Here is a 25,812-nt window from a genome sequence, read left to right as displayed (position 1 = left end):
GCATTCAGCTATAAACAAAACAAAAACAATCGATGTTAGTGAAATTTGTGCTTTCGTTTGACTCGACATTAAATGACTTCGTGTCAACTGTGAGAAAACTTTGCGTCATCGCCATATTTGACATTACGTCAAACATAACATTACTATTGTACAGGTGTTCGCCTATATCACGAGAAGGGGAGGGGTTGACTCGAGTTGACTTTGGCTATTAATTTGTGAAATAAAATACTTTCCTGTTATTTAAGAGAGCGAAAACGAGTACGCGTGCGAAATGCTATCCAAATGGCTTCCGAATTTTTTTATGCGTCGCATTTTTTATCCCGTGATGCCATGGGAGCTGAGAAATCCCGAAAACTGTGTACCTCTTTTAAAATATTTGTAAACTATGTACCAAGGTATATATTTCTTTGTGGATAAATTGTACTGGTTTTTTGAGTAAAATATTTTTGATGTTGTTGTTCTTGGAAATACGGGTCACGTGGCAATGCAAATAAGTTAATGTGGTATAAAATGTAATCGTATTATATACATGTAAGCAGGCATACTAATTATACATGTTTTGACAGTCGATTGGAAGTCTTATTTAACATCTGTGAAAAAGTTGTGGGTATAACTAACTGTAACACTAATTGTTTTAGACTACCCTAAGCCAAAACACAACCCTTCCCCTAAAAAACCAATGATAAGAATAAAAACAAACAAGCATTGTTTACTTTATTTATAATTAGCCCCGCCCCCAACACACACACACATAAGTGTGTAGAGGATTAAGGGCCATTAAATCAATCTCCCTTCCTCCTCCTCCTGTGTGTTCTTTAACCTCCATCCATTTTTACTTTAAATACATGATCATTGGCTATATCTTTTTTATCTTGACCATATTTATTAATATCCTGTTTGCATGCTGATATTTGCATTTGTATCTCTGTTTATTGTCTGTTTAGCTCTGTCTTAAGTGTCTGTCTGCTTCTCAAGAGACCAGCTGCAGCTATTCTACAGCACTTCCCATGTTCACACACATTCTAACAATTTTGTTTTACTCTGTGGAGCTGAGGCTGCAGTCATTACTGGCTATTTAAGCTCTGTTATACAGAGATGAGGTGAGCAATGACTGACGATTGAGACGTTTTATTTAGCGTCAACACTCGGGGATAGTCACGGCGGAGTGATTTATATATAATAAGTCCAAGCACGATTTCTCATTCACATAAGCTGCGTACACACATATGAACACCTATGTGTCCTCTGCTCCTTTTTATGGTCCTTTTATCTTTTTCTCATTCTGTAAACATGACACGGAATTTAGCTGATGAATAAAGTTTGCAAAGATCATGCAGTGTGTGACACTCGTGTTAAAGACATACATGTACATTGCTGCTGTTCTCTCTTTAAAAAATCGTTCACACAAAAACAAAATTGTTAAAGTGAATGTCAAACTCCAAAAAAAAAGAGTTTGCGTATCTCTCATGGAAAATCACCAATGACATTGAACAACACCATGTCTGAATTGGGCACATAAGCTTTGCATTTTAAAATGCATTGAACAAATTACATCATATACCATTACATTAGAATTTTCAGCTTCTCAGTACATTAGTTTGTCTTCTGTGTAACCTCAGTTTCTGTGAAGCACATCTGCCAAATATTTTGATAACTGTCAGTGAAAAACTTGTGCAGTAAATCTGCATTATGGCCAGATTTCAAACATAGTTTATCAGATTCATCCACACATTCTCTCACACTGCAGCCGGTCAGAGTTTTTCCAAACAAGCACAAAAATGCTTAACATCTCCAAAACGTGTCAAGTCTTCCTGTCAAATTGGTGGACGGAGTTCAGACCAAGTGTCTGTGGAGGAAAGAAAACAAGCTTAGTGTTTGAACTGCACTTCTTAGGAAACCTCCTTGGGTCAAAGGTCAGACTGTCTCTCAAACCGTGTCTATTTGTATCTCTTTGTACAAGTTTTTGCATCTTATGCTGTGACCTGTATCTTCCGGTTGTTTATGTTTGTATCTCTGAATTATGAAATATTAGCCCATTTAATCCCAGTAAATTGCCTCCTTGATTTGTATATATAATGGGTTTGGCAGAGAAGAGAGGTGTTTAAAAGTAATCAAGAAGCAAAAGTTGGAGTATATTTGGTGTGTGTGCAGAGATTTCAATCCATCATGTTATGGTCCTTATCTCTTTTCCTCATAATTGAAGATAATAAACATATATGCTCTTCCCTTATGTCATTTTTTCTACAGGGTCTCATTCATTCATTCACTCTCTCTCACACACACGCACACGCACACATCTGTCTGAGAGGGGTTAATGCATATGTCCACTCTCTCATCCATACACAGCTGTGCAACTTTTAACCCCTAACTCCACCGAAACACACTTGAGTGAGGGCTATTAAAAAGTGCTGTTCTTCTGCTTTAAGAAAAGTCAAAAAAATGTTTGGAGAAAATAAATGATAGAAAAATTATTATGAGATTGCTTAAATTAAGACTAAATAAGTAAACCCTTTGTAATCATATTTCCTTGGACCTTGTTTAATAAATATCTTGGATCTTTTGAAACGAATCTATTCAAACGAAGCAGAGAACATGAATTATTTATTTAGCCTAGTTACCTAAAACAAAACCTCTGGTAGCGAAGTTCTCTTGTAACAGAAGAAAATGGGGATGTGTTGACACATTAAATTGTTCCTCTTGTAAAAGAGAGAGCTGTTTCTCATCTCATAATGAAATTTACACAGCAAGAAAAACCTTTGCAACCTTTGCTTCCAAAACCACATAACCCCATGATCCTACACACACCCTCACATATTTGCAGTATATAGTTATTAATAGTTGCTATAATAACTTCCTTGAGTAACATTGTGTGACCGAAAACGTTGTGTTTCTGTACAAACACAAAAGCATTCGGTGTACTTTTTAAGCTTGTGAGGGGAGGGTTGGGTTGGAGGAGTTGAGTGCTCCCTAAACTGTGTTGGTGTGAAAATGTTAACCTCAAAAAGATAAAACTACAACACACTGAAAACACTACACACATTCATAGCGTATGCACTTTAAAACAGTAGACAGTGACATATGTGTATGAGGTCAAACAGTCATTCACCTTCTTATCTGTTCTGTCTCACCTCCTCAGTCATTCACTGGTGCTAATCAGTCCAGAGATATTTTGGTACTTCCAGTACAAAGAATAGGACAACTTGTACAGTTTCTACCACCAATTACATTTCCTGTGTGTCATGATCACTCTCTGACAATGTTATTGTATACAAATCATCCAGATTCAGCATCAGATGGCCGCAATCACACATAATGTGCACAATAATAATAGCATTTTTTTTTAAATTGTGACTAATACATTTTGACACAATGCAGAATAAGCATTTTGATCTGATGTGCAAGATGCGCTGCATGTACCAAATTTCCTTTTTTTCTTCAGAAAAAAGCAGATTTTTTTAGAACCCCACACATAAAAACACTTCATCTTGAGCGACAGCAGAGGTCAGGGAGAGCTGTGACATCACTCACAGTGTCCGGGGCCCGACTGACGTCATGGCAACTAAGTCGGCCTCTTCCACCTTTTTTATCAGTTTATTTATCTCAAGGATTGGATGAGAGAATGAGAGAGAAGGGAAAAAAGAAGGTGTTTGTGATGAGGGAAACTCGTTTTTATAAACACATCTTCACTGCCTTTCTCTGTCAGTCCAAACACAGCCAACGAGCTACACCCTAGCACTTCATCTCCATGGAAGCAACTGACCTCTTCCCCGCCATCCCCACCTGTGCCAGCTCCTCTGGCAAGAGTGCACTTCCTGTGGTTTTGAAAAATTGCAGCTTTATGGGAGCAGCACAAATATTCAAACAACATTATAGGTGGCTGGTGAGATGTAAAAAATCTGATTGCTCATTGGCGTTGTGTCTTCCAAAACAACATAAGAATATTTGAATCCTTCCCTATATATTTTAATGTAAATGTTTTGGAATTAAAGGAATGACTGATTCACTTGCATTTAATTTAACTTGTACATTTAGATGAGCAAAGTGTTCAAAAGTATTCAAGTTAGAAGAATGTGATGATGGTTGTGTGATTTAGATGGTAAGAATGAATTATGTAAACACATGGAAGTTCCCAGACCTGTGTTTATGAGTGAAGTCGGATCTCACACACACACATGCGCTGTCCCTATGTCATCTCTCTTTTTACGGCTTAGACCAGGCACTCTAGTCTTCATAAATTTACCGACTTTAAATCACGAGTAGAAAATAAACCAGTGGATAGAGCAGGTGTGCTCCTCTCTGTGACTATGATTGCGTATCTTTTTTTTCCATCTCGATTTATCTTTCTCAGTTCTGCATTCTCAGATAAATATACTTACTGTATATCTCATAAAACTCACTCTCCATGATTTTACCGCATAATTCTTCACAATTGCTTCTTTATTTGAAAACTATCAGGAAACATCACATTAATTTTTATGTGTTACAAGATATATTTGCATAAAACTAAGAAATTATTGGGTGAATTTTTTAGATTTAGATTTTTAGATAACATTTAGATTTTGTTTGAGGTTTGCATTGAGGTTTGCAAGTTATGGTTCAAAATTAATATAAAAAATTACAGAATTATTATATGAATCAAGTCTGACTGTTATTGGACATTGTTAGCAAATTATTAAAAATTACATGTTTAATTTGCTGTGTTTTAAGGTATATATCCTATATAATTTCCTAGAAAAACATTTATATATCTCTCTCAATAAAATCATCATAGGAAAGGTCTATCATAATATGCTAAATGCATTTAAACATTTGTTCTATTACACCACATTATCTCTAGTCTGTTTACTCCATATTTTAACTTATTGCTTTAAATCGTTATTACTAGTCACCCTTTATATTTGTCACTGGGTTTTGCAAATATCTAACCAGTACATAGAATCAGAATCAGAATCAGAAGAGCTTTATTGCCAAGTGTGCTTGCACACACAAGGAATTTTCTTTGGTGTTGGAAGCTTCTAGTACAGACATTCAACACAATGACAATACAATATAATACGATTTACAGTCTAAAAGATTCTAAATTGTGCATATATAAAATAAAGACTATTTTACAGAAAATGGGGGAAAATGGGGGACATAGTGCTTGACAACACAGTATTTAATCATTTGAAAGTAAAAAAGTGTTAAAGAGTTTTTTTCCATTTCTATAAAAAACAGCAAATTTGAACACCAAAGGTTTTGGAAGGACTGCAACAAAATATTTTCTCGTATCATTTCCCAAGACCTGTTGTGTACTTAATGTGTTTAAATCCAGCCCCAGTTCCACTCCTGGTTTTATTCTGGTAGCCCTGAGAAAAGCCTACTGGAAGCAGTAACATTTTCATTACTTCATGTATTTACCTGAAAACACTTCGAGATAAGAATGAAAAAGCAAGACCATGTCAAAGCATACTCATCTATAAAGAATGTACTATCTAAGATGGCGGCTTTCCAATGTGCATCATTACCTAGAATGCATTATTGCAATCTCAGTGTGTGGTTTCTGTGATGTCCGCCCAATGTAAACATAGAATGGAAATCATGCTCCACCCTCCTTGTTTACAAATCCCCCTCAGAAACACGTCCAACAGAACAAGCGCTGTTTAATATGACATTTTAGCATCTCTGTCTCAGAACTATAGACAAAGAGGCGTCCAGATGCATTTGATATACTTTTACAAGGGTTCTAAAGGGTTCCAGAACTCAAATCATCCTGTAAAGTCGTCCAATGCCCTTGATCTAACCCCAAACACTCTCATACAAAACCAGTCCTTTCCCACGTCTGCCGAGCATGAACGTCATCTTTACTATCACAACATGCAAATTTAGCGTCATCCTTGTAGTGACTGTCATTTTAAACAGACGCTTCTATCCAAAGCAACCTAAAGCACATTCAAAGGATACAATTTATCATTAAAAATGTTTCCTGTGATTTGAACCCGTGACCCTGGAATTGTGAGTGCTATGCACTACCAGCTGATCCACAGGAAGACTTAACACAACACGGACAGCACTTCCTTCATCTGACCTCCCGAGCAGTTCCACTGCAGTAAATGAGAATGATGGTTCTGGAAGCGACCTGAGCAAAAGCCGCAGTACATTTTCTCATCCAAAGATGAGATGATAGGAAAACAGACGATTCGAGAGGAGCTTGGTGGTCAGGGTTGGGCTCATGGAGAAGCAGGGAGTAATGGAGAATGTGTTTACTCTGCCTGTTCTGTCTGTTTATGTATCTTCTATCTTAATGAACAGTGCATTATTTCTCTCAGGAAGGGAATTTCAATGATGCTAAGTTCTATTTTATAGTCTATAAACACACTTAAGACTCTGAAGTTCCAGTACAGCAGAGGGCGCGGCATGAGGGGGACGCTGCTTGTGGTCTGACACTGCGCTAACCTGCTTTAAATCTCAGGCTTTATAGTAAACAACTCTGGACATCTCTACGGGGCTTTTCACACACAATTTATTTTATTTACTTCAGTATATTTCTGCCAGGGAGGCCCTTGAGATTTCACAAAGCCTATCTGGTAACCAAGGAGGGACTAAACAACAGCACTGAATCACTCCGAAGCTATTGTGCTGTTTTGCTTGGGAAACGTCCAGTTTGGAAAGAGAGAGAGAGAGAGAAGAGTCAAGGGTCCTGGAGTTTAGCATAGTTTATCCCAGCCCAAATTAGAAAAATCAAAATGGCTTGGTAAACACATTCGAATGAAAAATTAAGGACAGATCAAAGGAATACAGCCTTTTTTCTAGTGTACAATAGTCCAGAACATGAAATGCAGGCGACCAGGTGCCCTGGGTTCATTCAGTAAAACTCTTGTGTGCTCATCTTCAGCCACTGTTAAACGTCCACTCAGACAGCTGAAAATTCTCAGCTAGATCCTCTTCTCTCAGACATGTTAGAGTGGCTACTTTATGTTTGTTGTCACCTTTCCAGAAACCGCAAAACCCACGAACAGCGTTCTCTGTCCAGATGTATCCACTTTGGACAAAAGCCGTTGACCCCCAAACCTGGAGCAGAGACAGGACATAATAAACACAGCCGTGAAAAACTGTGAATAATATCAAAAAAAGAAAGATGTCAGACAGAAACCTTGATAAGTGCAATGCTGGACGATACAATCAGACAGATGGACAATGTACAGGTGTTACTGAGTAGCCTACCATGTAGATGCAGATTCCTATGACATCACTGAAAATGTTGAATCAACATCTAATCCTTAGATGAGCAGATGCTTTTAAAGATGTTATTATCTAAATCAAAATTCATGGATTTTTCACAGGTTTGAAAAAAAACGTTGTGCGCACCCCCTAGTGTACAAAAAGCACAATGCTAGTGTTGTCCATGCTGTTCATAAAGCTACATTGTCCAGTCAAGTATCATTTTCAGGCGCTAGTCTGCATCCATCTTTGTTCAAAACAATTAAATGTTTTATCTTTTTCAGTTTTTGAAATTTCTTTAATAATAATGAACTATGCAGCTTACAATAGGGCCTATATACTACTATATACTATTTTTGAGGGTTACGTTATTATAAAAAGTTTCGTAAAACACTGCTTTTTAACGTTATATGTAGTTAGTTGTGACTGACAGCACACATTTCTTCACAAGAAAAATCCAGCACAGTTTACCGAAGACAATTTACACTAAAACATGGGCTGTGAGTGTAAAATGATGACGTGTAAACTCAGTAAAATAAACAAATTACCTCGAGTCGAAGTTGTATACTTATTCGCCGCTATAGTCATCCGTCCAGTCAGGTGGCGCTGTTTTCTTTTCAAACGGACTATTCTCCCATCTCGCGCAGGAACTGAGAGACCGTTGACAACAATCGCCGGTTGTGTGTTGTATGTGCGTTGACGCTTTTGTTTACTTGTGATGCTCTTCCTACCGTTAATTTGATTTTACAATCGTTTTTATTCACGTTTTCCGTCCACGTTTTTAAAAGAACTATTTTTCGTTGAACGCTTCTCATCAGTCAAGTAAGTTAAAGTTGTATTAGCGTAGTGTGTTTAGTTTACATTTATGTAACAACTACAACTCTGTCTCTAGTAAAACATTTGTATGGTCTCTTGGCAGTGATGTCGACCAATTATGCTGGATTTATAAACATGGAACACCATTACTTGTTTTTTGAAGCTAAATTGCTAGCAAGCGCTCCTAATGTAACGTTAATTGTCTTTGCATTGTGTTAATCCTTAACGTTACGTTTAAAGTGCTCTGCTAAATGAATAAACGTTGTTGTAATACAGTTATTCCTAATAACATTTTAGCTCGATTGTTTGGGCTTAATACACAAGTGTAACATGTTAACTTCCCAGTGCTTGGCTGGTAGAAGTTACTTATTGTTTTGTCGTAATCTTACACTTTAGAGAGAGAAGAAACAATTTCACAGCAGTCACGATCTGAACACTTTACACTAATATGATGCCTTCTTACTTTGGGTGCATGTTGTTGACCCTTTTGTACATCTATTGCGGGGTGCATACCCTATAAAAGATCCGAGGTTAAGGGCTTTTGTTTAGGGTACAATGAAGGTTAATGAATTACCTCTTGGTTACCATGTCAAGTATTTAACCATTACATTACACCCCCCAGAATTTATATACTATTAGTTAAAACTGACCTGACTGAATATATCATCCATATGTTATATCATAACAATATATGTGGTACTAATAAGGCAGTCGCAAAAGGCAATCTGCTACTTGAAAAAATGAAATATACAATCAATCGGTTGCTTTTGGCTCATTATTGAAAACATTGTTTTATGTGTTATTGCAGGTTGTGCTTTGGATTGTGACATGCATCTGTAAAGGCATTGTCAAGCTTCAACCACATACAAAGCAGCCCCATGGAACCCAGCAATGATGTGGCGCTTGATATCATCATTACCAACGTTGTGTCTGTCTTCAGAACCAGATGCCATCTAAACTTGCGCACTATCGGTCTGGAAGGCACTAATGTAATCTACAAACCAGAAGTGGGAGTAAGTGTAGATATTCAAAGCTTTGAAGTTGATTCAAGTTGAATGCACTTTAGGTTAAGAAGATTAGCATCAATATCAGCATTATGGGTTGCCTGAAAAGATCAATGTATGTGGCCAATCATTAACGCACATTCATGTTCTGCGGATGTTTTTTATTTTTCAGAAAGTCCTGATGAAGCTACGAAAGCCACGTATCACTGCCACTATATGGTCGTCAGGGAAAATTATTTGCACTGGAGCAACAAGGTCTCCCCACAATTTGTAATTCTAATGACAGGAAGCACAGGAGTTGTTTGTGCTGTATTCTAGTCTTGAGAAGTTCCAGGTATTTAATTGAACTTGTAAATTTGATGCGTTTTTGTTTAGTGAGGAGGAGGCCAAATTGGGTGCTCGACGGCTGGCCCGCTGTCTGCAGAAGATTGGATTCAAGGTGACTGAACACATTTATTACTACTTGATGATTTTGACTGCTTTGGAAAACTTACAAATGTTTTTTTTTTTCAATTTTGCAGGTGCGGTTCTCTGACTTTAAGGTAGTAAATGTGCTGGCGGTGTGCTCCCTGCCTTTTCAGATCCGTCTTATTGAGTTCACCAAGAATAACAGGCCCATTGCCAGGTAATACTTGATGTTTTTTTCCAGGGTCCTCTAAATCGGTACTTTGATATCTATATTTTTTTATTTATAATTTTCATTGTACTAATGCATTTCGATAGTAGGCATACCTGCATTTTGGATGGGTCGACCATTACACAAAACACTTGTTGACTTGTTTCTTGGACTTATATTTAATTACATTTAAAACAGGGGCTAAATATGTGTCCAACAGGGACTTTGCAAACAGATTATTAATAGTCCAATGAATATTCAGTGCAAGAATTATATCAATTTAAGCTACCCAAAATGAAATACTTATAGCTTCTTTCTGTTTTCCTTAAAGATCACTATGTAAAATGTACTCGACACATTTTAATTTATTACACCGCTTGTAAGGTTAAACAAAAGTCATTGCTAGTAGAAGGGAAACAGCGCTCTCTAGTGGTGAAAGAGTGTATTCTGCATTAAGCAATCTCCTAAGAAGTGTTTGTTCATCAAACTACACAACATGTTCTCCTGTAGTTGGATACCAGCAGTGGTCTCACAAGTGTTTTTCCGTGTGTGTATTTTTAAGCTATGAACCTGAACTCCATCCAGCTGCATCATACAGGATCAAAACCCTCAGGAGTACAATACAAGTGTTTTCTACCGGCAATATCACTGTTACTGGTAAATACACGTCTTTTATATCATTTGATCTTTTATCACTCCTCAATTATTTGGAAATTCCTATTCCTATAGAGCTTTTTTATGGATTACTGCAATAACCACATACCATAAAGAATATTTCTGACATTATTTACCAACATTGCTCTTAAAGGAGTAGTTCACCTTCAAAATTAAAATTCTGTCATCATTTACACGCCCTCTTGTCATTTCAAACCTGTATGACTTTCTTTCTTCTGCAGAACACAAAAGATATTTTGAAAAATGTTGGTAACAGATTTTCATTTTGGGGTAATTTTCATTTTGAAGGTGAACTACTCCTTTGAGGCATGCTATGCTATCATAAAAGAAGTTTAGAAAATGTAATGCCAATGTTGCCTAAAGTTTCCAATGATGCATTTATTTTGTAATGTTGTTTAATGTTATAGTAAATAACACTAAGCTTTTTTTAAATAAGAACAAGAAAAGCTTAATGCCATGACTTACTGTGTTTTTACCTTTTTAGGACCAAATGTGCAGAATGTGGCATCTGCAGTGGAGCAGATTTATCCTCTTCTGTTTGAGTGTCAGAAAACACTGGCATAGAACACCCACAGTCATAGGCACCGGTTTGAATTAAGCACCTTATCATTGAACGTTTTAAGGCTTGTAACTGTTGTACTGTATGTGTCTACAAGGCAGCTTTTGCCATTTCACGTCCAAGCGGGTCTGGGTCGTGTGTTGTCAGAGTCATGCCTTTGAACGTTGACCTTGGTGTCTGGACCCCACTGCGAATAATGACGACCTCTTAAAGCTCAGAAGAGGACCATCGATGCATTGACATTGTGTTGCAGACATTGTGTAGTTTATAAACACTTGACCTAACTGTATTACGATGCATGGACACCAAAGTTAAAAGTGGCAGATGTTTAAGATCACATTTTACTGAAACTTTTAGCTAATTTGATTTTAGTAATATCTTTATGGCTCATTGAATGATACCAGGCATCTGGATTTAGAGGGCAAACACTTCACATTTATCAGCTGATGATGTATATCTGGTGTATGCTGTTGGACAGAAACACTCTGGGATCTAAAGGAGTCTTTGGTCCACGTTTATGTAATATGTGAAAACTTTTTGTATTTTATAATAAAATAAGCCCTATATTAACTGATTATGTCTCTCATTTTTTGCATGTCTGCAAAATAAATAAATCAGCATTTCTCATATCGCTGCTGTCCTTCTAAAACCTTGTCTCCATATTTCAAGGTTTTAATTTTTTCCCATAAATCATTCTTATTGGTCACCCTTTATGTTTGTTACTGGGTTTTGCAAATAGCTAATCAATAAAAAGTTTTTAAGTGCTTGACACCACAGTATGTAATCATTCAAAAAGTTTCTATTTCATACACGTGCATTGTTGTTCTGACAAAGATCACGTGTATTTCTGAATGAACAGATATTTTGTATTGTATTACGTAATATGTTCATTTCAGATGTATAATCTGATTACATAATGCATGTTGTGCTAGAGAGAGACAACTTTAGGAGGTGACTGCGGCAGTGCTCGGTACACAAATACTGAATCAATTGTCAGGCCACAGATCTTGGCTTTGACTTACCATGGCATGATTATATTTGCACAATTTCCAAACAGTTATGACAGGAGTGAATTGTAAAAAGCATCAGTGTCTTAAAAATGTTTAAAAAATAATCAATACAATTGCTTGATTGAGATCTCGATTGACCCATCATGCCATGGGAAGGTATACTGTTAAGCTAAATGACATCTCCATGACAACCTCTCAGATACCTTGATCAGCAGTCATGAGTTTGGCTGTCCTTTAAGTTGTCCGACTGTACCAAGAACAATCTTTCGCTCTCGTAGAGTTCTTGCTCCTCCACTATGGATCTAGGTGAAAAGTCAAACGTTCGCAAGGGCTTTTTCCTCCTGTGAGAACTGTTTTAGGCTCCGGCTGTCCTCTATGACACAGCAGTGTGGTGTTCAAAGGATTCCTGCAAAACAATGCAGACTCTTGAACACACATCTTATCATCATGTGATGCACTTTAGCACAGAAACTCCCTGGTGCATGCAGTGTGCGACAGGTGTCAGTTGTAGAACAGGTTGCAGGAACATGCGCAGACCTGTTAATAATAATCTTTTAAAACCTTTAAGTTTAAAACTCAGTTAAAGCTTTGTGATAATACAATCTCTTTTAATCTATAAAAATGTGGTCTGTAAAGAGTACGCCCCAACGTTAGCCCAGATGTAGTAATTATAACTAGCAAGTTGAAAGCGTTAATATATGTGTGTGCTCACTTCATGGCGAGCTCTTTGGAGATCTGTTCCAGCGATCGCCCTTTCGTCTCTGGCACGAATGCAATCACAAACACCACCAACACGAAGCTCATGGCAGAGTAGGAGAAGATCACGCTAGGCAGGCCGATCCGCTCTATGAGAACGAAACATTACAATAAGTCAACTTAATAAACTCCCTTTTCAATACAAACCCTTATTGTACGTCATTGCACCGTTCATAAACAAGTTCGTAAGCTTGTGTTTTTCATTCCATCTCTGCAGGAACATCTCCACAGGTGCCGAATGAACATTTGGCAGGTTGCCTCTACACACACTTCTAAATCTGAGGTAAGTGGTCAGTTTTCAGTATATAGGAATGCTACAACTATTAATACATGTGCTGATTCATTCTTTTTTTCAAAATATATTTTGTTTAAGCAAACCCTGCAGCTATTAATAAGCTATTTATGTAATGTGGGCTAATATTATCCTGGAGTACATCCTGTAAGCTGTGGGAACAACAAGTGTAAGCTAAATTCTAACATTAATAATTGATCAAAAGTTTTTCCAGGCTAGTAACTTCAAAACAACACTTCTTGTTTATGGTGTTAAGTTAATGATCTGTGGCTAGATGAACAGACCTTGCTCTCAATCTTAAAGGAACAGTTCACCCAAAAATGAAAATTCTGTCTTCATTTACTCACCCTCAAGTTGTATAGAATTTTCTTTGTTTTGATGAACACAGAGAAAGATATTTGGAGGAATGCTTGTAACCAAACAGTTCTTGGCCACCATTGACTATCATAGCTATCATAGCATGTGTTCTGTTGAACACAAAAAATATATATATTTTGGAGAATGTAGGAAAGCAACTAGTACTGGGGTACTTTTGAATACCATTGTAATTTTTCTTACTAAGGTAGTCAATGGTGGCCAAGAACTGTTTGGTGAAAAGATTAACTAACCTCTTAATCTAAACAGAGACAACCTCAATCTTCATGGTTTTATTCTATTTACATTTATGCCAGAGCAAAGCAGCTACACTGCATTCAATGTACAGTACATTTATTCAATATCTCTATTCCCTGGGGATGAAACCCATAACCTTTGCATTGTTATAATGCAACTAAATCATACTGATCTTAGATCTGTGTATGTGTGTATTACCTGTCAGGGTCAAAAAGGTCATTGATATCAGCAAATTGGTGGCCCAGTTGAAGGCTGAGATGACAGACACGGCCTTTCCACGGATGCCAGTTGGGAAGATGGCACTTAAAACCACATGTACCACTAAAGATGGATAATCACACACGGAGAGAGGGAGAAATAGATATGGATAAAAAGAGACAGAAATGTGCAACAAGGGAGTTTCATTAATAAAAATATTCATAATATAGAATTGCACAAACTAGCAGCTGTCAATTGATTCACAATTGCAAAAAATAGTAGCACATCCAACGTTTTATCATGTATCTAATATAGTTCGTTCTTGAAAGGTTAGTTTAAATCTTTTCCAGTTAAACAGGCTACGCGTGTGTGTGCTATTGTGTGTGTTTCTAATATGCTGCTGTTCACGTCAGACCTCTTGAAAGAATACTTTTGAATGATGTCAACTATTGAAAGGGCTACATCACTTTTAACTTTGCGTACCAAATGCTGTGTATTGACAAGAGAGATTTAGAGAGTATGCGACCTACATCAAAAAAATTCACATACAAGCCAATCTTAAAGGGATAGTTCACCTAAAAATGAAACATCTGTCATCATTTACTCACCCTCATGTCAATCCAAACCTGTATGACTTACAGCAGAACACAAAAGAAGATATTTTGAAGAACCTTTGTAACCAAACAACAATGGCCCCCATTGAAAAAAATCACTGAGACATTTCTCAAATGTTCTTTTTTTGTGTTCCACAAAAGACAGAGTCATACAGGCTTAAAATGATGCAAGTATGAGTAAATGATGAAACAATTTTCATTTCTAGGTTAACGAAGTGGGGTATGTTATGTATCTTGAATATCTCCATATCACTGGCAAAATTATTATAATCTCTAACTATGTCGGAACTTGTTTTCTCCATATTTTAGGATTAAGGTCACAGAAAGTTTAAGGTCAGGGATAGATTTACAGTAGGCCCAGGATTAATATTAGGCTTCAAAAAACACACTATTTTATATTCTGGTATTGCTGGAAATGTTTTACTTCTTGCCTAGTTGCCAATTTCATTTAGTGTTTCCTCTGTGTACATCAGTCTTATTTCTAGAATGTGATAAAGAAGTAATGTTCTGTGTTCTAGATTCATTTTAAATACAGCTTAATCTTACTTGGTCCCAAGCTGATGGAGAATCCAGCTACGTACACCAGCAGACTGACCAGAGAGATCCATTTCAGAGAGGGCGATACCTCATTAAGAGAAACAGACTGAAGTGCAATTTTCGAACCGTCGTCCTCTGAACGCTGAGCTGCTTGAGAGCTTGCATGCTTGAGTAATGCTGTCCTTTGATCATACGTATGATTTAAAATCCAATTCTCCTTCGTGTCATTAATGCTAATGAGAAAATTATTACTTTTATGTTGGGATTGTCCATTCTGGTATAAACCATGTGGAGTGTTTGTCTGAATGTCAGTCTCATCTCCCATCCTCAAAACAGTCAGGTTTGAGTTACTGATGGGCCCGTTGCATAGGCTAGACACGTGAGTGCGGCTCTGCATGGTAACGGCCCCCAGCGTTGCCGTCGCCAACGTCATGACAACAGCGCCGACGCACAGGAAAGCTTTAGGTCCCACTTTGTCCACCAGAAACACAGCAGGAATGGTCCCTCCCACCTTAACCACCCCAAACCCTGTGGAAGCGAGAGTCGCTGCCTCGTTACCATGGAAACCGACACTGCTGAGAACAGCCGACGCGTACGCCAAAATGTTGGGCTGTCCGGTAGCCTGCTGCAAGAAAACCAGTGCAGCACCGATAAGAAGTCTGTGCAACACGTTGTCACGGGAACGGAAGAGGTCCAGAAAGCCGTGTAGACGCTCCGCCCCCAGGGCCACGCGAATGGCCTGAAGCTCTTCATCCACCGCGTCCAATCCTTCGATGCCCGCGCGAAGACGCAAAAGAGTGGCGTGCGCATCTTTCTCACGTCCCTGAGTGAGCAAAAAACGCGGACTCCTCGGCAACAGAGGCATGACGCCGGCTTGCAGTAGAGCAGGGAGCAGCACTCCACTGAACGTAAATCTCCACCCGTCTGGAACCCCGGCGAAAGCCCAGCTCAGCCCAAAACCCAACAGCATCCCTAACACGACCATCAGCTCGTACACGCACACGCACCTCCCGCGCCAGGTGGCGGGTGCCACTTCGGCCGCGTAGAGGCACGATGCGGTGCCCGAAAGTGCCACGGCCATGCCTACCAACATTCGCCCGGTCACTAATGCCCAGAAAGACACTACACACACGCTCAGAAGGGTGCCTAGGACACACAGCAATGCCGTGAGGATGATGGAAAAGCGACGGCCGTAGCGGTCCAGTATAGTGCCACCACCCAAGGACAAAAGGAAGGCTCCAAGCAGCAGAGACCCGACGACCTGCTCTTGCTGGGGACACGAGAGAGTCAAAACTTCCCTGAGTTGAAGCAAAGTTCCAGATATAAGACTCATCTCGTATCCCATCATCAACCCACTCAGGCATGCCACCGATACAGAACACAACACCAGCGCCGCACCATTACCTAAAGAGAAAGAGAGAACGTTTATTATACAGTTGTTTTGCTTTAAAGACTCCATTTAATTCAGTATAAAATATTCAGACTACAAACTACAATTCATCTTCATAACACTAAGAAGTCAGTAGACGCTCTTAACCACAGTTTTATAGTACACTTATTCCAGTCTGATAACCTGTATGAACACAAAAGAAGATATTTTGAAGAATGTTGGTAACCGAACAACACTGGCCCTCACTGACTTCCACTGTATGGACACAAAAATATTTCTCAAAATATCTTCTTTTGTGTTCCACGGAAAAAAAGGCATACTGGTTTTAAACAACATGAGGTTAAATAAATGACAGAATTTTAATTTTTATAAGTTATGATTTGAATTCCATGTCTTACATATCTTGTATTTTTAGAGAATCTGATTATTTCCAGACACGTTTCCAGACAGTAAATCCAACCATTCTTGCATTTTCAATGTCTGTACAATAAAAGAAAGCATGTCTGAGGTTGAATACCATTCATTCAGTAAACAAACCTTGACATGTTCTCCTGATGCCTGAGGGAACAGACATACGTAAATGAATTATAGACGAGTTACATATACCTTAGACTTATTTTATATTATTATTACCACACAATGGATTTAAATGGATTTGGCAGATGCTTTACTCCAAAACAATTAACAGTCCAACCAACGTATACAGTAACTTGTGTGTTCCTTTGGAATCGAAGGCTAGCACCATGCTTTACCACAGGAATAGCTTTTTAGCCACAGGAATTCATGTGGTTCCAGATCACAATCTATTAATATCATCTATTAATCGTCACCTTTAAATGATAAGGTTCTATCTGACATTTTTGTCAATGAGTTATTCACTTATTCTTATTCTGTGACATTTACATGATGTATTTGCATTTACATTAGGGGTGGGCTGATACCAGTTTTTCCTTTACGATCCGATTCCGATACCTGAATTGTAAGTATCTGCCGATACAGATCTCGATCCGATACTAGTCCTGATTTTTTCTGATCAGTGTAGAATTCAGGGCTCTAGACTATGACTAAATGGTCGCATTTTGCGACAATTTTTCCTGCCAGTGCGACAAGTTTTTCTTAATGGTCGCACCGGTGCGACTGCCAAACTGATCAATATATAATTTTTGCGTATTATTAATTTAATGCGCAGAAATGTTATATTGCGCAAGCGGCGCATTCAGTCACTAATTTTCGTCTCCCCTCCTTCTATGGAGCCAGAAATATGACAAAACAATCTGAATTTGAATTTTGTAAATCTGAATTTTAGATAAGTGTAATTGCACAAAATTGAATATTTCCTGACATTCAATATAGTTCTGAATTTGAATTTTGTAAATCTGAATTTTAGATAAGTGTAATTGCACAAAATTGAATATTTCCTGACATTCAATATAGTTCTGAATTTGAATTTTGTAAATCTGAATTTTAGATAAGTGTAATTGCACAAAATTGAATATTTCCTGACATTCAATATAGTTCTGAATTTGAAATTTCTTAAATTTAATATAGAAAAATTCAAAACGCAGAAATTCAGATTCAAATTCAGATTCAGATTCAGATTCAAATTCAGATTCAGATTCAAATTCAGATTCAGATTCAAATTCAAATTCAAATTCAGAAATGGTTCAGTGGGTAAGGTTAGCTTCCGGGTTCGACAGGGAAGAGTAGAAGATCTCGGAAAAATCAAACGGAGCGCTTTGGCCACAATGGCCAGTTATTTGTTCTTATTATCCAATCAAACTCCAAACATGCTGTTTTGGAGAGTGGAACTTCTTGCAACAAAAAGGATTTTTCAGCCTAATGGTTAGAGAGTTGGACTCGTGACCAGAAGGTTGCCGGTTCGATTCCCAGGGCTGGCGGGTAATGACTGAGGCACCTTACCCCTACTTGCTCCCCGGGCACTGCAGTGATAGCTGCCCACTGCTCCGGGTGTATGTGTGTTCACCACTTGCTGTGCGTGTGTTCACTACTCTCTGGATGGGTTAAAAGCAGAGGTCACATTTCGGGTATGGGTCACCATATCTGACTAATAGGTCACTTTCACAATGAGATAGAGAAATGAGAAAAATATAATAGCTATTGTTGGGTTATTATATAACATAGATCGATAAGATTTGTCGGTTCAGAAGAACGTCCAGTCGTTGAATGTGTGGTGTAGTGGTCTGGCACAGCAGTTAGGTGTGTGCTCCTTTCTGACTGACAAAGACTGGAATCGGCTATAGTCATAAGAAAAAATCTTTACGCGTGTTGTGTCCAGATTGTTTCAGCTGGTCGTTAAATGTGTCCTGGATCAAAGTTATAGCATTTCAATACTATTACACACTATTTTTTATTACAAAAGTTATTATTTCAGTCTGTAACTTAGTTTATTCATTTTCTCTCTATTGTAGCACTAGATGTTATACATAACTTTTATTGCAGCGTGCCACGTATGTCATTGACTTTGCAGGACCCACAAACGTTCTTTATAAATTGTATACATGTCTAATATATTAAATGTATATGCACCCACAAACGCTCGAAGCCAGCGCGCATAGTGGGGCAGCTGGCAGCGAGCGTGCACTAAGCACACAGTGGGTAAAAGCACCAACAGCAAACGCTGGGAGTGAGCGCAAACAGTGGAGGCAACAGGCAAAAACGCAGGCAGTGAGCGCACACACCCCGGGCAGCTGCCTAAGATTGCAGCGATATGAGCTTGGCTATGCTGCAGCAACAAACGATCAACCCGTGTAGTCTTGTGGGCGTGGTCACAATTTAAATTTTTTTAATCCTTTTTATTGCAATGTAAGAAGTTCCACTCTCCAAAACAGCATGTTTGGAGTTTGATTGGATAATAAGAACAAATAACTGGCCATTGTGGCCAAAGCGCTCCGTTTGATTTTTCCGAGATCTTCTACTCTTCCCTGTCGAACCCGGAAGCTAACCTTACCCACTGAACCATTTCTGAATTTGAATCTGAATTTCTGTGTTTTGAATTTTTCTATATTAAATTTAAGAAATTTCAAATTCAGAACTATATTGAATGTCAGGAAATATTCAATTTTGTGCAATTACACTTATCTAAAATTCAGATTTACAAAATTCAAATTCAGAACTATATTGAACGTCAGGAAATATTCAATTTTGTGCAATTACACTTATCTAAAATTCAGATTTACAAAATTCAAATTCAGATTGTTTTGTCATATTTCTGGCTCCATATCCTTCAACCATTCACTTATCTATCAGTGCCCCGTAATTCGCTTGTTACGGGTTTTCGAGGCGAAGGACCGAAAGAGCAGACGAGTGAAGCGCTCAATCTTGCAACTGAAATAAATATGCAGAATACAAGAATTTCCCCTGCTAAGGTACAAAACAGCAAAGATAACGAAATGTGTTGCGAGTATTGTATGCATGTGAAGCTAATCATGTGTTTAAACTTTAAGCACTAAACTATTGTATAAAGCTCTCTAACAATACTGCAAAGCATACAAAACGTTATATATCACGCTAAATACTATTTATTTGTAAGTCGCTATTGATAGAAGCCAAACGTGTATCAATGCAGCTTTCATGAAGAATAATCACTAAAAGCCTTCAGGTCTCGCGGGTTGTTTGAGATATGCGCGCGCCCAGAGAGTCAGAGCACAAAATACTAAACAGAGTTCTCTTTCACGCCTTCTTACTCTGAAACGGACATATAAACACAAAATAACGTCAAAATTCCCATATGAACAAGAAACCTGGTAAAGGTATTCAGTTTCGCGACCAAACTGGGAAACAAAACACGTGTGTTCCAGTACATTGCGCGAGCTCTTAAAGGGGCAGCAGCATAATAAATATCTCTGTTTATAATGTTCATCAAACAACAAAGGACGGGCCCAAAAACACTCTGATACTGATATCAAAGGAATTGTGTTCTCTTATAGGAGTTGTTCACAACAAATAAAGGAAGAAAGTAGCTTTAAGAAAGATGTGCTTTAAATATGTGTTTATATAAGTGTTGAAAGAGAGTTTACATATACAATAAAAATAATTCAATCATAAACCATGATTTGTATTCATTTCTAATTGATTTATTAATGTATTAAATACATTTTAATGAAGTTATTCTTTTTTCTTACCTCGCCCCACGACTATCAAATTAAGGACTGGTGCCACCAACTAAATAACTTTGTAGCACCAGTGCCACCTCTCTCAAGTGTTAGTCTAGAGCCCTAGAATTGCATGCATTTTATTATATTGAACAAAACTATAACATGTTTATGAAAGTTGACTGAACATACTGATATATGCTTCATAATGTAATGCAATAATTTTGTGTAAAAAACTCTCATAAAGTACAGATACTTGAAAAATGTACATGAGTGAAAGTGAAAATACTTCACTACTGTACATCTCTGCTCTAATGTAAAGTGGCACAAAAGGGCCCATGCCCATTCTGGGTGCAGAATGATGCACTTAATCGATCCGCTTCTCTACAGGTATTGCGCATTCTGCAAGCTGGATGACGCGCTTCATTCATTCTCTTATTTACACGTACTGTGCGAGTCTCGGGCTCAGAAATGATGCGCTTAATACATTCGCCTTGACACGCTTAACGCACCTTCTTCTGAAGTTCATAACAGTCACAACACCAAGGTAAAAGATATGTTTTACATAAAGTGCATTGCATCGTTCCAACAGTTTCCTGAGCCTTTGAATCGGAGGTTTAAAAACAGAGTTATTGTGTGTGAGTGTGACGCGTTTTACTCTGACCGCTTCCAATGCTATAATCTAAGACACCCATCAGTGATTACCAACTCCAGCAAAATACAATCCTTTTAAACAAAACCAAAGACTATAATCTAGTGATTATGCAGAATAATTAAAACATTGGTACATCTAGGAAAGAGTAGCATCCTGAGGGCAGTGTTGGGTGTAACTAGTTACTAAGTAATTAGTTACTGTAATTTAATTACTTTCCCCATGAAAAAGTAAAGTAAGGGATTACTCTTATTTTTTCGGTAATTTAATTACAGTTACTTCTGATGTATTTAAACTAAATACTTTGTGTAATATATGTGTGTGCAATAATTTAATTGACATAAAAATTCAAAGTCTAACTTTAAAATCTGTGCTTTAATGTATAATTCTCACATTTGTATACTTTGGTCAGTTAATAAGAGTACTTTATGTAGTTTTATATGATTTATTTTAATGAATTAGAAGAGCCGTTTCATGTCTATCCTTGAATCACTTAACTAATCAAGGTTGATGTAGGATATAGAGAGTAATTAGTAATAAGTAATTTAATACTTTTTGGAGAGAGTAATTTGTACAGTAATCTAATTACACTAGAGCTGCACGATTCTGGATAAATTGAGAATCCCGATTCTTTTGTTTCAAATAGAGATTGCGATTCTTTTACGATTCTGAATTATGACTAAAAGTAATACATAATTTACTAGAGGTTCTGACAAAAAATTGTTTATTTAGGTATGTAATACCTAATTATGTAATAATTTTATGGTTAACCTACAGTAGTAATAGTGAGAAATTTTTAACCACAAATTCCATAAGTAAACTAAAGTGTTTTTTTTTTTTACTTTAAATGCAAAAGTTTAACTTCCTAAAAAGTATTAATGCATTGAATTAACATGTATATGAAATATTTCTCAGTAAGGTGACACTTGCAATTAAACTTGTTGTGCAAGTTCTCTGGAGCTTGTGCAGAGGCAGCAGCTTTTGCCAGAGGGGAACTGGAATCCCCTGGTTGGGCCTGGGTTCTCCTGAGGTTTATTTTCTCGATTAGAGTTTTGGGTTCCTCGCCACCGTTTGCATACTGTTTTTGCACTATCTGCCTGACCGGGGGGCTGCTTTAGAATCTTAAAGTTTTACTTAATTAATATTGCATATAGGAATTTATTATCTGTTATATTTGACCTGTGCTTCTCTCTCCTTTATCCTAAATGTGTGCTCTCACTGAGCGTGTGTGTGTGTGCGTGCTTGTCTGTGTACGTACGTGTGTGTGTGTGTCTGTGTGTCTCTGTGTCTGTGTGTGTTGGTGCGTGTGCGTGTTGTGTGTGTGGAGTGTTTTGTGTGTGGGTGTGTCTGTCTTCTGTGTTTTCAACCTTTTCTTGTTTTTGCAGGTACAACTTTGATTGTTTTGCTTGTAGTCAATGTGTCTCATGTGCAGCTGCTTTGTAACAATGAAAATTGTAAAAGCGCTATATAAATAAAAGTTGAGTTAAAGGTCTTGCCTGATATCTACAGACTGCTTGAAGGGGTCTTTAAAGAAAGACACTACTGATAAACGTAACAACGCAGTATTCTCACCTGTAAACAGTTTAAAATAACTTTGGCAACTTGATGAAAAGCTCTAATAGCGCAGCTTCTCTATTAGCGTAAATACAGTGATAAGCGCCATCACTCTGATGACGTGTTTTACCGCAATGACGGATATAAACGCGCACTCAGATTTGTCAGTGCTACAAACTGTCTGCAATCGACAGTTTCGTTTCAAACCTGTCTAGTTAAGATGTGAAGCATATTCAGAACAATGTAAGAAAGACACTCATAAGAGCAGTTTTGTTGTCAGGTTGTATTTACTTTATATGTTGGTCTGTTGTTTGGTGTGAGATTAATTTGGGCAGCGTAGGAGCTTGTAAACGCGTCTCATGCGTGTGAGTTGGCAACTCTCTGCTTTAATCCCAATACTTCTGTGATCATTGGACACAGAAATAAGGATAGTGTGTGGTTGAAAAGACTGTTTGTGACGTCGTTACATACCTTATGATAATAATGCTATCTCTGCTTCTGCGGCAGCACCAGCACATATTGAAGCGTTATGATTTTAGTCCGAGGTAAATTAGTCACGAGAATCGTTGATTTTCATTAATGAGATCGCGTGGGTGTTTGAATCGAGATCACAATCTTTTAACGATTAATCGTGCAGCTCTAAATTACACTATTGAATATGTAATTAGTAACTAGTAATTCATTACTTTTTCAGAGTAACTTGCCCAACACTGCCTGAGGGTCACCGAACACTAGAGTTTTCATGAACTTAATGATCTTTTGTTTTCTCCTCACATAAAGCTATCGCATGACATAAGAAAATGTTCAAATTTAGCGCAAGAAAACTCTTACAGCGGTTTCCTAATAGCTCATCTTTCTTAAAGCTTGATAATATTATTCAGCACAGGATCGGATTTTGGATCGTCCCGCCACTTCCGATACCCGATCTAGCTAAACTTGTCCGTATCGACGCGATACCGATCCAGAGTATCGGGATCGGCCCACCCCTAATTTACATAATTGTTTCGTTACGTTGTGTACATTTTGGGACTTTTTTAGAAAACACAAAGGTTCTATCAACGAAGTCAATACTTTGAAGTACTTTTGAGGCTCAATTTCTTAAAACTGCTCAGAATGCAGACAGAACCTAATAATTCCAAGTCGGTGTATCAGTTCCCTATGGGACGGTGTTCTTACCTGACTGCACACATGGTCTTTTCTCAAGATGAATTTGTGCGTCGGGACTCTGCAGAGCTGCCTTGCTCTGGGGCTCAGAGGTCATCCTTATGGACTCTTCCGAAGCATCCATGTCCTTCTTGTGATGTAACTACAATCAATGTGAATAGTTAAAAGAAACACCCAGAAAACAACCTCTTTAACAGTTCTATTCATTCATAACCTCTCTGGTGACATTCTGCTGTTTTTGCATGATGATGATAGTAAAAAATATCTTCTATGTGAGCTTCAGAACTTAAATCAAGAATTTTTCCATTAGGAACACTTGTCAAAATATACATTTGACTAAGATCTGCAATGAAATACATCACCAATAACAATGTGTACACAAGTTAATTTAAACTCATACTAAGCAACAAACCTAACATGCATTAAAGACTTTATCTGCTGCTGTAAACATATATCAAAGTATAACAGTATGTCCCAATAAGCAATTCACAGTTATAGACCATCTTGGATTATCAGTGCTGTTACTGTATAGGCGCAAAGCAAGTAAAAGCGCTAAAGATCATACAACAAGCGCATTAAAGACGCGACAGTCCAGTTATTACCTCTTCAAGGTCTTTAACGGTATGATATCATCTCAGCTGACCGGTTCTCTATCTCTCTACACCCGCTTGGCAGTAACTGTTCCGTCCTTCGGTGGACACACGCTTCTTGTTTTGGACGGCAGTGACTTAAACTCCGCCCACGTTAGCCGAAAGAATCAGAAAGTGTGAAGCAAGCAGAAACCGACTTGAACAACTTTTCAACGGGTGTGACTACGCTGTCTTCGTAATTACGTAAAGTTCATCTTACGTTGAAAGGCGTTTACTTTTCCACGGTACATTGGTTTGGACTTGTTATAACAGACTGCATGTTGCATGCTGTCAGTTGCATGTCTCGTTTGGTTTTGCAAAATACATCAGCAGTGAACGTCAAGAACCGTGCATAGTGTGCATTTTTTAATCAAATACACCGTAATTTGTTCACGTAAGATAACGTGTTCGTATATTAAAGGTTATTTGTGAACAAAGGGATGGAATTCAAACACTTCCGCTGTCAGTCTGTGTAGAAGGGATTCGATTTCAAATGCGGCATTGCGCAGACTGGTCCCCGTATGACATCAAAGAACCGCGAGACAGCGCTGCACTCATTTATTTAGCCCTATTTAATGTATAAGGAACATTTTATAATTCATACAATGTATAATTTAATTGAATAATGTAGCTGGTCGGTTGTGTAACGTGCAGACACCATTTATAAACTGCTGAAATGTATAGGCTAACGTTACGTAAGTGGCAAAGTAACAGGCTTTTCAATAAGGGTTTACATTAAATAGATGTGATGCTTTGCAGTGCAAATGTATTGACATGCTTGTATAAATAATAGTATAAATAATACCCATCGACCTTTTTTCTATTTTTATAAAAAAACATGAGCGTTGTTTTCTCGATGATTTTGCGCCATCTACTGGCCAGGGCGATGCAATTACACGAAGGTGACAAAAAGCAAAACAAATAGCTCTTTAAATCAATTTGAAAAATTGATTTAGTGAATGGGGAAAATAAATGGGAAGATGATATGATTAATAAATGAATAAAATGATTAAATATTCTAGAGACGCTTGGTATAAGAAAAAGATTGAAAAAAATAAGAGTGTGTTTCCAAACGGTTGGGGGCGCTAATCTACAAGAAAACGTTAACACTGTAAAATGCTGACGCATGTATATTGTTTCATATGAGATGGTACTTTCCTACGGGTACAAAATGATTGCCATACTCTTTAACACAGGAATCCATTAAATTAAAGTATATCACTTAAATATCATGTATGTGTCCAAAAATGTTTTACCTTTGTATATATTAACATTTCTGCATTTTATCCACAAACTTTTTTTATCAGTAACTGCTTATGTATGCGTCATGGGTTTCAAACCCACAACATTTGCACTGCTAACACAAAGCATTACCATGTTTTACCATAATACTTTGTGGTACTTATTTTTGCATAAACAGCG

General features: G+C 37.7%; 2 protein-coding genes across 2 annotated transcripts; one reads left to right on the top strand and one right to left on the bottom strand.

Annotated features, from left to right (window-relative positions):
* The first annotated feature begins 7,789 nt into the window (after positions 1 to 7,789).
* tbpl1 (TBP-like 1) lies at positions 7,790 to 11,572 on the top strand. The gene is made up of 7 exons (XM_057363512.1): positions 7,790 to 8,022; positions 8,825 to 9,029; positions 9,193 to 9,275; positions 9,396 to 9,459; positions 9,542 to 9,645; positions 10,199 to 10,293; positions 10,796 to 11,572. Exons 2-7 carry the CDS (start codon positions 8,895 to 8,897, stop codon positions 10,873 to 10,875), a joined length of 561 nt encoding a protein of 186 aa, XP_057219495.1. The 5' UTR covers positions 7,790 to 8,022; positions 8,825 to 8,894; the 3' UTR covers positions 10,876 to 11,572.
* A 175-nt stretch (positions 11,573 to 11,747) lies between these two features.
* slc2a12 (solute carrier family 2 member 12) lies at positions 11,748 to 24,724 on the bottom strand. Its single transcript, XM_057363477.1, has 6 exons — positions 24,364 to 24,724; positions 23,774 to 23,903; positions 14,899 to 16,293; positions 13,739 to 13,861; positions 12,593 to 12,725; positions 11,748 to 12,286 (listed from the first exon to the last, which is right to left on the bottom strand). Exons 2-6 carry the CDS (start codon positions 23,883 to 23,885, stop codon positions 12,175 to 12,177), a joined length of 1,875 nt encoding a protein of 624 aa, XP_057219460.1. The 5' UTR covers positions 23,886 to 23,903; positions 24,364 to 24,724; the 3' UTR covers positions 11,748 to 12,174.
* Between the last annotated feature and the right edge of the window lie 1,088 nt (positions 24,725 to 25,812).

This window comes from Triplophysa rosa, linkage group LG21 (assembly GCF_024868665.1).
Source record: "Triplophysa rosa linkage group LG21, Trosa_1v2, whole genome shotgun sequence".
NCBI classification, from domain to species: Eukaryota; Metazoa; Chordata; class Actinopteri; order Cypriniformes; family Nemacheilidae; genus Triplophysa; species Triplophysa rosa.
Note: the sequence above shows the minus strand (reverse complement) of the source record. Positions and strands in the feature narration are given on the sequence as shown.